The following is an 11,470-nucleotide window of genomic DNA, read 5'->3' as shown; positions in this document are numbered from 1 at the left end:
CAAATAAGTGCACGTCTGTCAGTATGCATCGCCATAAGCGAGAGACACCCTACATTTGCTAAGAAAAAAAAAGACTCGAAGATTTATTATTGCACAATATCCACTAAACGTGCTCAAAACAAAGGGCATGATCTATATTCCCTTTCCATGTGCTCAAGGTCATTGGTCACATTGCAAAATTTGATCATGTTTTGACTTTTACACATTCTGATCACAAGGCATATTAAAATTTCTAGCCAGCATGAAGAATAAAAAGTAAGGATTTTCTTTGTTTAGAACCAAGATGGCCGCCGTTGCCGGGTGGCGTGACATCAAACTACTGAATCCAATTGTTGTACAGCAACAAATAATGTGATTGATGACTTGGTTGGACGAAAACATGAATATAGATCGCTCCCATTAACAAGGGCAACAGCAACATGTAACATGAAGGACACGTCTGTCAGGCGCCGATAATACTTTTTTTTCTCCGACAGAGACAACGCTGTTAACGGCCAAGTAGCCTACTCATTTTACACCTGAGCACAGTGAGGCGCTTAGAGCGGGACTCGAACTCAGAACCTTCCGATCCGAAGGCTAGTGTCATAACACTAGACCACATAGCCGTACAAAGTATTTCGTACGCTTTTTGCCGTGAATGATGGCCTGAAACAAAATTGAATTAAATAGGACTGTTTGGCGTCTTGAAATGTTAGAAAAGTCAAGCGATGTTGTGCGTGGTCAATGGCCGGAAGGGTGACAGTGGTGGTGAAAAAATTATAGATCCGACGTTGTGTCCTTGCGTAAGGAACTTAACACAGTATTTACCCACTCGACTCCTAATGTGTGAACGAGAAGCTGGCCACAGGCATTGACGGATGTTTTAAGAATGTTATTATGAAAAGGAAGCCTAACAGGCGACCGTCAATGTACCAAATAGAGATATGTTTTGGTTATTGCCGGTATGGGGATCAAATGAACCATTAAGATTGAGCATGGTAAATTGGTTGAAATGTGCAATATAAATAAATGTTCATTTTATTTTCGATATATAGCTCAACTATAAGGAATCATCATGATCAACGCGCTTAAAAAATCTTTGTTAACTCTATAACAAATTCATTAAAATAGTCATTCAGAGCTAATGTGCCCATGGAGCCGGAGTTTATCCCGATTTATAAAGCGTAAAACGGACCATAGAAATTGCTTGTTAACGTTTTGGTAGGACGCTAGTCTATTGCAAAGTACTCTCCGCCAGATCTAGCAGATCCAGCTACCCAATCACTGCTGGGTGGACAGTAGGTAGAAAAAAATATCGATTTTACCAGGGATTGACCTATCTCGTTCCCTTCGCGTTTGCAGCGAGTACTATGCCAATTAAATTATCGAGACTCTCTAACAAAGTCATTAGACCAAATGTTATTTCCTACAGTACAAGTCACCTGCTAGGTGCCATTTTTTATAATCTGACATTCTTTATTCAGCTTTGTGGTCTTGTAGTATATATGACACTCGAGTTTTGGTCTGAAGTACCGGATTCGAATTCCGATATCAGTCGCTAAAGTTGAGTCCATTGAAAATTTCTCTACTCAAATCATTCTATCACTGTCTCGGGTGCGAACTGTATGACTCGCGTGTTGCATCGTTGTCTTTGTCGAGAAAAGAAATAATTCTAGTTGCATAAAGTTTCCATGTAATAAATGTTAAGAGTTGCCGTTGGCTTGGGACACTTTTTAAAACGCCTTAGGCACATTGAGGGGATATTACTCTATATAAAATTTTACGAAATACTTTTTCAGTCAACGGTTTTGAGAAGCTATGCGACTATGCGTTACGTGAACCTTATCTCTCTCCTTACCAGCTATTTTTAGAATTTCCCGCGAAAATTCACACCAACCCGACACGAAATAGACTTTTCCTAATCAAACAAAAAGTAACAGAATGTTGATCAGGAAAATGATGTCTACAACACAGTGTTTAGTATTTGTAGCTGTAATCAAAGCATTTCTTAAAATTGTATGATGTGCGGCTATGTGGTCTAGTGGTATGACACTCGCTTTCTGATCGGAAGGTCCTGGGTTCGAGCCTCGCGCTCGGCGCATAGTTACTCACATTCTCTCACCGTACTCAGGTGTAAAATGAGTACCTGGCCGTTAACAACGCTGTCTTTGTCCGATAAATTGTAATATCGCCTAACAGGCGTTATGTCCCGTCCTACATGTTAAATGTTGCTGTTGACCAGGGACCCCTTGTAAAGCGCTTTGAGCACGTTTAGTGGATATTGTGCTGTATAATAAGCTCAATTTTCTATCTTGTTTTTCTTTCTTTACAAGAGAAATCAGAATGAGACAAGTGTCGGTTGCATCGTAATGAATGTGACGAGTTTCCTATAGGTGGTTAAGAAATGGTTAAAACATAGAAACAAACAAATATTATACCTACCAACAAACATACAAAAAACAATAGCATACAACTCGATCTATGTATGTTAATTTCCACAATATTGAAGTATAATAAGTTGATAAGTGCCAGTTTCTAATCGCCTCGTCGCCTTTATTTTCCCGCAAATATGGCGCGTTCTCCACTAGAACAAACAAACGAAAAGAAAATAAATTAAATATAAAGAGCAAAAACGGAACTTCAAGAGTGGGAGAAGGGAGAAGGGGAAGGGGGGGGGGGGTCGGGTTGAATAACTCTCGTCTATGAGTAACACACCAAACATTATGTACATCATGAAAAGCCATACAACATTAATTTCATCTGTCACCATATTCCGAGGAATGCTTTACAACATAGCACCACTAATATGCAAATTCTCAAAACGCATATTGATGCTATGCATTTATCTAAAATATTTATAACATCCGTCGGCCGGGATGTACCAACACATAATATAAATGTGCAACCTTAAAAGTTTATATCTGATTAATAGAAACAATTGATCCCATTGGTTGAATTATTGAATACAACTCACGATTTGTTTTCTTTTGTGGCAAAAGACTGGCCTTTTGACGTCATTTTTGTGGTCAGTGACAAGCTATAATACGATGCCCACGGTGACACTGACCAACACATGACGTCAAAAGACAAGTCTTTGGCCACAAAAGAAAACAAATAATGAGTGGTATTCAATAGATCACCCAATGGGATCACTTGTTTCCTTGAGCACTATTAACGACAAAAAAAAAATCCCTTAAAATGACGTCAAATGATAAGGCCTAGTGGTTCCTAGTGTCCGGTTGGCTATTCATAGAATGGAGTTGAGGTCACTCAAGTCTTTGTTATTGGTTTTTGCCATCCACGTTTGTGAGTAATTCTCGCCAAACTGTATTAACCAGACTATAAACGTTCAAGGTTACACACTGTTTTGTGTGTCGGTCCGTTATACTTCCAGATGGCAATGTTGTGAGCTCCTTTGCCAAACGCATACTATCTATAAGTTAACAATGGCTACGGTCTGCCTGACGTTCGATCCCAAGTCGAGGCAGGCTGCGTTTTTTTAGATGATTTTTTCTTGTATTTTTTTCTCTGCTTTGTCTAGCACTGTTTCATAATACCTTTTCAAATTGTTTATCATGCTCCCTAATGTATTACGGTTATATATCCAAAGCGTAGTAAGCATTTGCTATTGTCCGCCCGTTTCACGCTACCGTAACCGGGATAAACTCCTGCTCCATGGGCCTAATGGCTCTGAACAACTAATTTTATTTTGACAAATAGCAAAAACCCAATTTTTTTCAAAAACAAAAAAATTGAGCTTTATATAGCGCAATATCCACTAAATGTGTTCAAAGCGCTTTACAAGGGGTCCCTGGTCAACAGCAACATTTAACATGTAGGACGGGACATGACGCCTGTTAGCGATATTACAATTTTTCGGACACAGACAACGCTGTTAACGGCCAGGTACTCATTTTACACCTGAGTACGGTGAGAGAATGTGAGTAAAGTACCTTCTCCAAGGACTCAACTATGCGCCAAGCGCGAGGCTCGAACTCTGGACCTTCCGATCCGAAAGCGAGTATCATACCACTAGACCACATTATAGCCGCACAGTTTCAGGTGAAAGGCTATTTGACAAGCTGAGAGTCATCAATCTATGGATACAGAAAGTAAACCTTTTCTTGCCAAAACTATAAAGGTGTTTTGTCAATATATTGCATCACTCGCTGAGTTGCCCAAAGTGACGCATAATTCGTTATCCACAAAAGTGCTTTAATATTTACATATTTCACGCAATTCCATAGGACTGAAAAATCCCCCATTAATATGACATTATTATGACAAGTAAGTCAAGTCAAGATATCTTAACCCGCTCCTTACCACCCATAAGAAAATCGTCATATTTGTTATGATGCAACCAACATTTTTCTCATTCTAATTTTTTTTTTTTTGTACTAAATAATATTTGAACAAAATTGTTTGCTATAGTTAAAGAATATTAACACTTTTGTTGAAGGGTAGGAATGCTATCAAATGCTTTAGGAAAGTCAATGAAATTAATGTTAAGAGATGAGTTCACTTTTAGATATAAAATGCAAGATGTAAAAAAAAAAAAAAGATAATTCTGTCAAAGGGCTGGCCCATCATACCCTCTCACTCACTTCCCCCACCCCCCCCCCCCCCCCCCCCCCCCCCCCGCCCCCTTTCCCGCCCGCCCCCTCACCCGCAGCTCTCCTCTCTTTTGCTTTAAATAAGTGAAAAGTAGGACAAAAGCGGTCACATGATCATTTTATCGCGCGGAGCCTTCTGTTGTTGTTTGTATTTGTATCACGTGAACATCAAACATCACACACATCCTTATAGATTGGTCATCGTGTTATGGTGAAAATGATAATGTACTGAATTACCGGATGTTCATACGCACGTCCAAGTGTCTGTTTAAAGTGACATAATTGAAAGCGTACGTGAAAACGTAGCTCACTCATGCCCCCTTAATCGGGAAATACTGAGTTCTGGGTAGAAATAATAATAATAACAATAATAATGATATAATAATAATAATAATAATAATAATAATAATAATAATAATAATAATAATAATAATAATAATAATAATAATAATAATAATAATATAATAATAATTATGAAATAATAATTAAATAATAATAATAATAATAATAATAATAATAATAATAATAATAATAATAATAATAATAATAATAATAATAATAATAATAATAATAATGATAATAATAATGATAATAATAAAAATGATAATAATAATAATAATAATAATAATAATAATAATAATGATAATGATGATAATAATAATAACAACGATAATATTAACAATGATGCCGATAATAACTATAATAATATATTATATATATATATATATATATATATATATATATATATATATATTATAGTTATTATACTACTATTTATATATAGTTAAACTACAATATAAAGACAAATTAGGAATGTCTCTCATTATCAAGGTTATATTTTTTTTTCCAAAAGCCTGATTTGCCATCTATTTATAGCTTTTAGTTTCAAAATTCTAGCGTCTTTTGTATCTGATATAAAATGATGTGAGAGAGATGTCTTTTGTTAAAAACCATCCTTACTTTTGCTTTAAATAAGTGAAGAGTAGGAGTAGGACTTATGAATTTGTCCCAGTAGAAAGCTAACATTATATGTAAACAAATATTTTCTGCCGTTTTGACGGGTTCATCGATTACTCGCTGTCCCGATTCCTCGGCCTTACTGCACTCCGTGAAAAGAGTGAAACTATTATTGTGCATGAATAGACGTTTTTGTTTGTTTTTAAATTATGATACTTCTAACAAATGAGTAAAAAGTAACAAAATTATTTAATTGTACGCCCTTCTTCACTACAAAATTGTCGACAATGGTAAAATACTTCTTACATTTTATCCAGAAAACGTATTCTTCTTTGCCAAGTCGATCAAATAAATAACTTCAAACTTGCCCAGAAGTCTTAAAGCAGGGTCAACTATGAAATACAAGAACCAAAACAGGAGCAGCGTGGCTTAGCGGTACGGACTTTGCTTCGGACCCGAAAAGTACCGAGTTCGATTAACCGCCTCTGCGCGGTGTGGCCTTGAGCAAGTCATCTCGCCCTAGCTCAATTTGCGCCTCCCTACCAACCATAAGAAAGTCGTCAGATTTGTTACGATACAACCAACATTTTTCTCATTCTAATTTCTTTTGTACATCATAATATTTGAACAAAAACGTTTGCTATAGATAGTATGCAGATGACGTCACTCAGGTCTTTGTTATTGTTTTTTGCCATCCGCGTTTATGAGTAATGCTCACTGAACTGTATTAACCTAACTATAAACGTCACGGATACACATAGTTTTGTGTGTTGGTCCGTTATACTTCTGGATGGCAATGTTGTGAACTCCTTGGCCAAGCGCATTCTATCTATAGGTTAGGTGTGAAGTTTTGGGGACAATCCGGAAAATGGCCGGTAAGGAGAGGGTTAAAGTCATGACAACTGTAAATCGATAGGTATAATATGAAGATAAATTAAATAGACCAAAATTGGGAAACTTACTTTTTGTACTAATGTTGAAACTGACGGAGTGGACAAGTCACCTAAAACTATTTTTAGAGTTCCTCGGGATTACAGTGCGATGTTTTAAGAAGGGGAGGGTGTGGTGTGGCAGTGAGGGGGTGCTCAATTTTAGCCGAGCATCGAAATGAATCAGACCATACCAGGATAGAAATGTAGCAAAATGTCAAATTTTGAAACTATTCTTTCTAACCCCCCCCCCCCCCTCCCGAACACACACACACACACATACACACACACACACACACACACACACACGCACACTCCTTTTACTATCCCAGCCAATGTTAAGTGACAGCATAGTTTAATGTTCATTTATTTTTTTTTTTTTTTTTTTTGCTATTAATTAGACAAGTGTTTTTCCCGAGGTTGTCCATAAATCTTTGATATTATGCGTTTAGGTAAAACACTCAACATATTTGCCCGCCTGACGAACCATTCTAACACACACAATTAAGTGTGGGCGATAACGGAAGGAATTAAATGAGAACTTATTCCCATATGGCTGTCTAAAAACATTTTTTTTAAATAGTCTAGTGACGTTAATTCATTCTTTTTATCGTGGCCTTCATTAACATCAGAAAAAAAATCTCGACTGAACCCGGGATCGATCTCGGTCTTTTTGAGGCTGAAGCGAGTGCTCTACTATCTGAGCTATCGAAACTCCCTATAGTTGGAAGGAGGTGGTTAAAATAAATCACAACTTATCAGGGGGGAAAAAATCTTAAAGAAGCGTCTGCTTGCGCAGCTTTTTATAAGAATAAAACTTGAGCATTCACATAGTATAATATTCCCTAAACGTGCTCAATGTGCTTTACAATGAGTCCCTAGCTAGCAGCAACACTTAACATGTAGGACGAGGCACGAGGTCTATAAGACGATGTTACAATTTTGTCCGACAAATAAACGCTATTGACGACCAGGTACTCATGTTATACCTGAGTACGGTGAGAGAATGTGAGTAAAGAGTCATTTTCCAAGGGCTCATCTATGCGCCGACTCGAACACAGGACCTTCTGATCCGAAGGCGAGTGTCGTGCCAATAGACCACATAGACCCACAAGTTAGTAGTCATTTTGATTAATCGATATTTGGTGAATACTAATCACTAAAGACTCTCAATCAGACTATAAAACGTTTCGGGTTATACAGAGGTTTGATTGTGTCTCGTTCAATTGCTATGGAGGGCATCATTGGTGATTATTTTACTTAACCCATCCTATCAAAAGGATATAAATGGAACGAAATTTTTTCAGCTCTTTCTTATAGTTTTTAGACACCAATTTTAATGAATAATTCTCACTAAATTCTATAAATCAGGCTATAGACATTTAAGATTACACTTAGTTTTGTGTGTTTATATCCGACTGACCGATACCATGAGTATTTTATGTAGACGCACAGCATAAGTATATTGAGTCGAGCTCAAGTACAATGTACTGAAACAACGTCATTTTATTTTCGTCGTATGTATCTCAACCCGCTTTATTCAGTCATGGTTGTAGGTACTTATTTTCAAGTGGATAGCGGATGAGTCCTGTGATGATCTCAACTTGTTTTTCGACAAAGAAAGGACAGAATGGTTTAAGTATTGTTATCATTCTTTATTTGTCTATCTTTGTTTGAGTTTTCTATCTCAACACACATTATAACAAAACACTGAACATTTCGGATTAAGTGTGGTTTTAAGAGAGTTCTGACATTTGGGGCGTGTTTCTGTGGTGTGACGTGAATATAAGTTGACGGTCCATGAAAAGAACAAGAAATATTCTTTTTTTATTGTTAACTTTAGTTAATTATTTTAGATTGTTATCAAGCAATTGTAAATGTTGAATTTTTGTATTTGTGTAAACGTGTTTCAGTTTAATTCTAAACGAAATATGGATTGCCCATATTCATAAATCGGACTTGACAGAATAAATGGATTATCTATAAATATATATGATATATTGTTCATCTAAATTTACCGATGTCTTCATTTTTCATAATGACAAAACCTATCCATTATCTTAGTATGGTGTTCTCCTTTTTAGGTAAGTTCTTCCGACAGTTAGTCGCATTTCCAATTTTTTTTTCTCTCCTTCATAATCTGCTAAGGAAAAAATAAGAAAACAAAGAAGAAAAAAAGATACAAAATCAAAAAAAAAAAATAAATAAAAAACAAAATAAATCAATAAACAGAGCACAAAAAAATAAGAAAAAAAAAGAAACAAAACTTTTCTTTTCAAATGTCAAAAAGTGCTTTTTAAAACAAAGCGAATTCTATTCATTGAGGGCAACGTGTACTTATTTGAAGGTCTGTATCCCAAATTGTTATGGCCTCGTTGTTGTAATGAAAATACCCTCAACCCGACGCAAAGTATCGCCCATTACAACAATGTTAAATCTTGTCCATAATTGCGTTTTGTTCTCAGACCTACTAATGTGTCCACTTAGACTGAAATAAATAGCAATGTGTTGTTGAATGTAAGCTTCAATTTAATAACAGATAAAAATGGGCGTTTCGGTTTTCCCCTTTATCGACAAAACAGGATGAATCAAACATTACAGACAAATGAGATGTTGTCTGTAATGTTTGATTCATCCAGTTTTGTCGATACAGGTCCATTTTATCTGTTTTCGTATATTAAATTGAATCTTACATTCAATTTCACATTGTTATTTACTTCTTCGAACTTCGAGCAACAACATTTACATTACCCACTTAGACTGAGGGGCAGTGCAGTGTGCAGCGTCTTGTGACAAAATTCAAGTGATATTGAACGTGGCCAGTAGGTACTCGAATGAGTGACAAAACTCTAGCACATGCGTAGGGGCACTTAACACACATTACTTCACTCGACTCATGTGTGAATGAGTACCGGACTATATAGGTAAGAGTGGTGTACAGAAACAGCTCCTCCAACGACTTGGGACTGGAAATTTGGTTCAATGCGGCCTACCGGAGGTCCCAAGTTTGAGAGTTTTTGTCAAGATGAGGGTCGTTTAATTCGATCGATATTTGAAAGACGAGTTTTCTGGCCAAATTTTTAAATACTTGTCTTTCCAGCGAGAACGGCAATTAACTGGTTAATTGTTTGATTTTAACTTTGTAACTTATATTATATTTCTCTCGATCCCTTTCATCCCAAAGTATCACTTTAAAACCAGGGTCAATTTTATAGGCTTTAGCCAACAGCGTTTACAATTCTTCTTCTTCTTCTTCAAGTACCAAGTCTGTGCCAGACATCGGTGATCATGGTACGCCATTCATCTCTGATCAGATAACCTCAGAAAACTAATATTATTCTTCTCTTTCTTCCATTTACAATAAGAACGTTTTATTACACTTGAGCTTTTATATAGCGCAATATCCATTAAACGTGCTGAAATTGCCTCACATAGCCAACAACAACAACAACAACAACAACAACAACACTTAACATGTAGGACGAGACACGACGCCTTCTGGGCAATATTACAATACAATCTATTCTTTTCAGACAGATATCAACGCTGTTAATACACAGGTATTAAATTTACACGTGAGTACTATCAGGGAATGCGAGTATAGACAAGAGTCTTTCCCAAGGACTCAACTATACGCCACTCAGAGTGGGATTCGAATCCAAGGATCTCCCGATCCGAAGACGAGGCTCATACCACTAGACCACATAGCCGCGCAGTAATGAATGGAAAGGGGAAATCCATAATGAAATTGATAAATTGATAAATAAATTAAGGTGAGTTTTCCACCTAAAAAGTGTTCATTATTGTGCGGCTATGTGGTCTAGTGGTATGACACTCGCTTTCGGATCTGAAGTTCCTGGGTTCGAGCCTCGCGCTCGGCGCATATTTGAGTCCTTGGAAAAGGCTCTTTACTCACATTATCTCACCGTACTCATGTGTAAAATGAGTACCTGGCCGTTGACAGTGTTGTCTTTGTCCGAAAAATTGTAATATCGCCTAACGGGCGTCATGTCCCGTCCTACATGTTAAATGTTGCTGTTGACCAGGGACCACTTGTAAACTCATTTTTTAAAAAATTTCTATCCAGTTATTACCAGCAACAGACCTGTGTTATCTAAAACTCTGGAGGAATGCGGTGGACAGGCTGTAGGCTCAAAACTCGGTATCCATCCATTTTTTATCAAGGATTCTGTGGATGAGTGGTGTATGTAAGTAGATCTTGTTCGTCGTCGTAGTCGTCGTCGTCGTCATCATCATCATCATCATCATCATCATCATCATCAATATCAACTACAACAACATTATCATCATCACCATATTGATTATATTCTGTAGTCTTAATTTCATTGATATTAAAAATTTACCTTGTGCATAGCAAATACATAAATACATCCTGTAAATACATCTATAAAAAGGTAAATAGATAAATAAATGGATAAAATCATTCTTATTATTATTATTATTATTATTATTATTATTATTATTATTATTATTATTATTATTATTATTATTATATAATATTATTATTATTATTACAGCACACCATTATTATTATTATTATTATTATTATTATTATTATTATTATTATTATTATTATTATTATTATTATTATTATCAGCACCACCATTATTATTATTATTATTATTATTATTATTATTATTATTATTATTATATTATATTATTATTATTATTATTATTATTATTATTATTATTATTATTATTATTATTATTATCAGCACCATCATTATTATTATTATTATTATTATTATTATTATTATTATTATTATTATTATTATTATTATATTATTATTATTATTATTATTATCATAATCATTCCTAATGTGTCCACAGACAGTATACAAAGATTTTAGAGTGTCTATATTCAGACGGCGACATGAAACTCTCGGAGCGGACCACCAGCGCCACGCTGAAATTTCCAACTGATTATATCTGCCAAAACAAAGAAGGTAATTTGTGATACTTGATGTGTAG

General features: G+C 35.7%; 2 protein-coding genes across 3 annotated transcripts in view; both read left to right on the top strand.

Annotated features, from left to right (window-relative positions):
- Positions 1–11,470, top strand: part of LOC144974592 (universal stress protein Sll1388-like) — a 128,403-nt gene that overhangs the window by 18,078 nt on the left and 98,855 nt on the right. The window lies entirely within an intron of this gene.
- Positions 8,102–11,470, top strand: part of LOC144974588 (uncharacterized) — a 16,221-nt gene continuing 12,852 nt past the window's right edge. For both annotated transcript variants that reach the window (XR_013645776.1, XM_078917602.1), the window contains exons 1-3: positions 8,102–8,562; positions 10,566–10,686; positions 11,330–11,445. Coding sequence is in view for 1 of the 2 variants with exons in the window: in XM_078917602.1 (XP_078773728.1) it covers positions 8,499–8,562; positions 10,566–10,686; positions 11,330–11,445 (301 nt within the window). In the remaining variant the exon portion in view is untranslated. The remainder of the gene's footprint in view (positions 8,563–10,565; positions 10,687–11,329; positions 11,446–11,470) is intronic.

The sequence above is a fragment of the Berghia stephanieae genome, chromosome 6 (genome assembly GCF_034508935.2).
Source record: "Berghia stephanieae isolate SIO BIC M18660-M18661 chromosome 6, UCSD_Bste_1.3, whole genome shotgun sequence".
Taxonomy (NCBI): Eukaryota; Metazoa; Mollusca; class Gastropoda; order Nudibranchia; family Aeolidiidae; genus Berghia; species Berghia stephanieae.
The sequence above is the reverse complement of the archived record's forward strand: the minus strand, read 5'-3'. Positions and strand labels throughout refer to the sequence as shown.